This window comes from Poecilia formosa, unplaced genomic scaffold, assembly GCF_000485575.1.
Source record: "Poecilia formosa unplaced genomic scaffold, Poecilia_formosa-5.1.2 Scaffold429, whole genome shotgun sequence".
In the NCBI taxonomy this organism is placed as follows: Eukaryota; Metazoa; Chordata; class Actinopteri; order Cyprinodontiformes; family Poeciliidae; genus Poecilia; species Poecilia formosa.
Genome location: NW_006800368.1, coordinates 73,148 through 79,147, shown reverse-complemented (window position 1 = coordinate 79,147; position 6,000 = coordinate 73,148). Strand labels below are relative to the sequence as shown.

At 40.5% G+C, this 6,000-nt stretch overlaps 1 protein-coding gene across 1 annotated transcript in view; it reads right to left on the bottom strand.

Annotated features, from left to right (window-relative positions):
- cog5 (component of oligomeric golgi complex 5) overlaps positions 1-6,000 on the bottom strand; it is an 82,480-nt gene that overhangs the window by 40,636 nt on the left and 35,844 nt on the right. Inside the window, exons 9-10 of the mRNA XM_016663561.1 lie at positions 2,302-2,461; positions 1,234-1,346 (exon numbers count right to left, since the gene is read on the bottom strand). Coding sequence (XP_016519047.1) covers positions 1,234-1,346; positions 2,302-2,461 — 273 coding nt within the window. The remainder of the gene's footprint in view (positions 1-1,233; positions 1,347-2,301; positions 2,462-6,000) is intronic.

The window sequence follows — 6,000 nt, the reverse complement described above, 5'->3', positions numbered from 1 at the left end:
GTTTTCATTCAGTACAGTAGCTCTGGATTGTTTATTGTAATGAAACCTGTATTTGCCTTTGAATGTAAAGTTTTATACTTGAATTTTTTGGCAATGTTGAGTGGTTTTATTTTGGCTCTTTGCATTATTTAGTCTCTTCAGAGCCATCCATCCATCCATCCATTCATTTTCTGCTGTTTATCCGGGGTCGGGTCGCGGGGGCAGCAGCTTCAGAAGGGAGGCCCAGACTTTCCTCTCCCCAGCCACTTCTTCCAGCTCCTCCGGGGGAACCCCAAGGCGTTTCCAGGCCAGCCGAGAGACATAGTCCATCCAGCGTGTCCTGGGTCTTCCCTGAGGCCTCCTCCTGGTGGGATGTGCCCGGAACACCTCACCAGGGGATGCGTCCAGGAGGCATCCTTACCAGATGCAGGAGCCACCTCAACTGGCTCCTCTCGGCGTGGAGGAGAAGCGGCTCTACTCTGAGTCCCTCCCGGATGACCGAGCTTCTCACCCTATCTCAAAGGGAGAGCCCAGCCACCCTTCGGCCGCTTGTATCCGTTATCTTGTTCTTTCGGTCTTGACCCAAAGCTCATGACCATAGATGATGGTGGGAATGTAGATCGACCGGTAAATCGAGAGCTTCGCTTTTTGACTCAGCTCTCTCTTCACCACGATGGACCGGTACAGCGGCCGTTTCACGGCAGACGCTGCCCCAATCCGCCTGTCGATCTCCCGCTCCCTTCTTCCCTCATTCGTGAATAAGATCCCCAGATACTTAAACTCCTCCGCTTGAGGCAGGATGACCCCCCTGACCCGGAGAAGGCACTCTACCGTGCATACCCACTTTTTGCACCATTGCCCGAGCCCACTGTTTTCACACAATGGTATGATCCCATATTCTCACACATGATTGGCCACAAGGCTGCCGTACTAAATCAAAGCAAATTTCCGCCATGAGCAGAGTGGAATTTGCTCAGTGGAGTCACAGAAAGAGTGAGAGCTGAGCAGTGAAAGGAAAAATAGTGGGGAGATCTCTCTCTCTTTCTCTCTCTCTCTTTCTCTCTCTCCTGCTCGCTGTGCTGCTGTGTTTGTAGCCCCTCCCTTATAATCAAAAATGGCTCTCAGTGAGGAGTCGGCTCCTGTCATTCACTTCAAAGGGCCGAAACGTTTGCAACCGACCAATCAGCATGATGAGTCGCTTTTTAGGATTTATCTAATAAAGTGAATGTGGAGTCAGTTTGGGTGTGTGTGTACCTGTCTGCATGCAGCACATATCTGGTCCATCAGTTTCTCCAGGTTGGTCCATAGAGCAGCACGGAATGCTGCCGTGTTGCCTGGTGTAGGCATCACTGCTCTCCCAGGAGCTCCTGGGAGGAGGATAAGCAGTGTTTCTGTTTTTAAAATCATTCAGATCAGAGTCAAAATATACTGCTCAAAAAAATAAAGGGAACATTTCACTTTAATTTTGTGTGTGGCTCCAAATCCAGGCCTCCATTGGTTAATAAATTTGATTTCCATTGATGATTTTTGTGTGATTTTATTGTCAGCACATTCAACTTTGTACAGAACAAAGTATTCAATGAGAATATTTCATTCATTCAGATCTAGGATGTGTTATTTGAGTGTTCCCTTTATTTTTTTGAGCAGTGTACATAGCCCAAAACATGCTTGAAATGTCCTGAAATCCTAATAAGCACACTGAGGTGATGGTGATGAGACAAGTGTGAACTAGCTTTGCCTAAATGAAAACCTTTAAAATAAAAGAACAAGAATTTTGAAAAATCATTTGGGTGATGAAACACCTGTGAACTAGTTTTCCATAGAAGAGCAAAGATAAGATACTGTTGTTGCCATGGACTATTTTTGAACACTTAGCTCAGTATTTGTGGCAGCAGGACAGTCTATCTAGGCCTGAGATTGATCCAACTTCTACTTGTACTTCTACTCTCTATGCAGCTTTAGCTCTGATATATTGTATAAGGTTAGTTTCTGACAGGATCATAAAAATTGTTTTACTATTTATTAACTTAAATATAAACAAAGACTTTTATCATGCATTTTATCATGTCTGACTACACATTTGGAAAACTAGAACAGTAGTGCATATCACATTAGTGTGAAGCTTACATTTTTCCCTGGATTCAACAAACTATTCTCTATGGCCATGATATAATATTCTATTTCAGATTCAGCCAACTTATGAACTGGGCTGACCTAGAAGGTGCCATTGTCTTTTATCTTTCTAAAATGAGGGCAATGTGCTTAAACTGTGCTTAAGTCAAACTTCTATAGTAACTGAACCAGTTATTGGTTGATTCTTACCTCTGGGGTTAGTTGGTTGTGTCAAACCCTTGATGTCAAGGGCTTTAGTGACATTATCCTTTATGGTGGTCTGATAACCCCCTACCACAGAGTTGATAGTCTCTCTTAAACTGCCCAAGTTATAAAAAACTTGCAAAGCTGTTCCAACCTGGGTTGGGTTCTGAGCAAAGAGAAAATAGAAGAAAAATATTAAGGAATAAAATGTAAACTGTGAGAAAATGCTCATGTAATTTTTATGTTCTTCCCTCATTGGCCTAACCCCCATGTCAAGCTCAGAAAACTTACTGGACAAAAGCTAAATGTAAATAGTTCTTTTAATAGACCAGTAACTCTGGACTGCAGGTATCTTTGCTGTGCTGAGCATTTCATCAGCAGGGCAGAATAATTCCTGAAAGACGAGCTTATAGTAATTGTACTAAACAGGGTGTGAATCTGGCAGCACACACCAATCACACCACTGGCGGTGTCTGCATGTTACCTTCCTAGCTCGCTGTCACAGTCTGCATCTCTGAAGTTCACCCCAGCGTGGTTTGTGCCCCACAATTCACTCAAGCTGGACAGTTGAGGAGTTGTCCTACCTGGATTTCTTTCTTTAATGACAACAGTATTCACTCTGAATTAACAAGAACTGCTCATAATTAATTATTAAGCTAACTGATAAAAAGAAAAAAACACTGTAAATTTTGTCGCCTTCTCACTTTCTCCCCACCTGGCTCCTTCTCTATGTGAACCTCATAAACATCCTGTTCCAGTATAATGGCGAGGTGATGATATAAAAAAAACATGCATATATATTAGAAGAAAATCTCCATAAGTTCTTAGCTGTCTTTTCTCTGTGTTTATCTGGATATGGTGCAGTTAGGAGCTGCACAGTGGTGCAGTTGGTAGAGCTGTTGCCTTGCAGAAAGAAGGTTCTGGGTTCTATTCCCAGCCTAGGGTCTTTCTGTATGGAGTTTCCATGTTCTCCCTGAGGGTGCTGGGTTTTTTCCGGGTACTCCGGCTTCCTCCCACAGTCCAAAAACATCACTGTCAGATTAATTGGTTTCTCCAAATTCTCTCTAGGTGTGACTGTGTGTGCATGGTTGTTTGTCCTGTCTGTCTCTGTGTTGTGTTGCCACAGACTGGCGACCTGTCCAGGGTGTACCCCGCCTCTCGCCCAGAATGTTAGCTGGAGATAGGCACCAGCAACCCTCCCAACCCCACTAGGGACAAGGGTGAACAGAAAATGGTTTCATGGATGGATGCAGTTAGGTAGGATACCAGACCTTGTTATATTGCATTTTTGTTGTTTACTTTAGTATTGGAGGCTTGTATAATTGTACCCTGTAAAAAAAAACAAAGTATGAATACGGTAAGGCCTGTCGCAATAAACAAAAAATCAATTAATCGCATGATAAATGAAAATTATTAACCTCATTTTAATTTAATTTATCGGCTTTATAATTTCTTCTAGCCTTTTTCTCTATTGATGATAATGGATGAAAAAAGGCTCAACTCTGGTGCTCTGCACTATTCCCTCCCTTCCTCATTTCCTTAGCGTAGCGGAGGACGGAACTATTGCATCAGGTAGTTGGATGTGCCCATCTTTTCTATCTAAATCTAATGATTATTGGAGAGCAATATAGTATACAGACTCTGCACTCTTTTGGTTGAATGTAGTTTTTATTTCCACTTCGGTTTTATGTTGTTTAGTTTTTATTCAAGTACGTTTTTTGTTAATGGAGACTGAGAATCTATTTTATTTTTATTTTTGGTTGTTTTGTTTATTTATTTATTTATTTTTTTACCAGTTCCAGTGTTAGGTGTTCTTTTGAAAATAAAGTGTATTTTTGGCAGGATGTGCTTGCATTATAATGTCATTACCATTACATCGGTTTAAAATGGTCTTCAAACAATATTATCAATAATTTTTGAGACAATTAATCGCTCAGCAAAATTTGTTATTGCGACAGGCCTAAATATGGTAAAATTCTGGCAACCACAGCTGCCGGTATTTTACCATGAATTAGAGACTTTTTTTAAAAGTCTCTAATTCATGTTATAGTGCTGGATTAAATTAGTAAACCTTCACTGAAGGCCCATGTCCCAAATGCCTGGCTCGCCAAGCATACCTCAAATCTACTCTACAGGCCTCAACAAAGATGCTGACCTACAACCAGTTTATCATGGTTGCCAAGTTGAAATTTAGCAACTTTATCAGAAAATAATGCTATAACTCCTGATTTTATTATTTTTCACGTGGGCACTCAGACAAAACAAGTTTCTGTTAGCCTCTCTCATGGACATGGAGGTCCACCATCAGGCTTTTCATAGTTTGGACGAAGCGACCACTGAAGTTGGTTTCCGATTGAAGCTTTGGGAGTCTTCGAAGCTATCAGCTGTCCTTCATATACTGAATGCTGACCAACCAGTTCTATTTTGTGTCTTATATCTGATAACTAAGTCTTCCAAATCTAATGCTGTCAAACTCTTGGAAAACTAATCATTTTCCAAGAGTTGGCGGTATTTTTTCTAGGCATTGGCGGTGCTTTTTTTCTGTTTTGTTTTTTTCTTTTTAAGATGAGGCCTAAAGAATCCAACATGGTCAGAGCCCATGTACACCTTGTCCAAACCTGATCCAATCCAACTCGTTAACTCTGATCAGAGACCTTTGATCAAAGTAATCTTGACATATTTTAAACTGCTACCAGTTTAAAATACGTCAAGAACTCTGACTTTTCTTTCTGTTGGCATGGAAGTGTAACTTCTCTAATTTTTAGCTTTAGTTTAACATCTTTCAGCTCCATTTTGTCTCTTGTTTTAACTGCAGGGTGGGTCAAGTGCGAATATTCAGGGTTGCATGATTGATGAGAGCAGAGTGGAGTCACATGCACATTGATTCGGCATTGTACTACGCTTGTTACAGTCTAACTTCTGCACTATACTTTCTTTCCTCAACAGGGTAAACTACCTCTTATTTAGACTATAATGACTACATTAATCAATCTTTATATTGTGTATTCTTGTTTGCCTTTCTCTATGCTGGATTTATTGTAGGCTGTAGTGCAATTGAAAATGCACCACAGAAGCCTCAAACCAACCGTTAAATATATGACTTTGGCCTGAAATGGCACAAATTTCAAGTTGGCCTTGAGCTATGGATTTAAACTCTACACTACGGAAGAACATTTCATCTTGTTACTGCCAAACTACAGTTTGGTTTTTGTTTGTTTTGGACAGATGGGGTGGGTCTAGATCAGTGTTTCTGAATCTTTTTTGGGCCAGCGCTAACCCTAACCCTATCCATTATCCAGGTCCATAACTGCCCCCATCAAAGAATTTGTAGGCTACTTTCCACTGAATATTATTGTATTATTAGTACTACTATCATTACAGTTGATGTTTTGATTTTTATGGTTGTTTCTGTGTTTATCATCAAAAATAATTTCCCAGAGAACAAAAAAGCCATGGGAATAGAAATTATTTTTACAAGCGTCTACGAAAAATGCAATGAACATTCAACATAAAATCGATAGGTCTCACAGCAGCCAGAGTTGAAAAAATATTCTTGTTCTGAGGGATTTTCTGATATGCAAGTTGCTATATGTTGCACAAAATGGCCAGTTAAAAGATGTACAAAAATACCAGTTTAAACTTTGAACTATTTGCATAAAGACTGAGCTCTGCAACATGAAAACATGGATAGAACTGCAACTATAT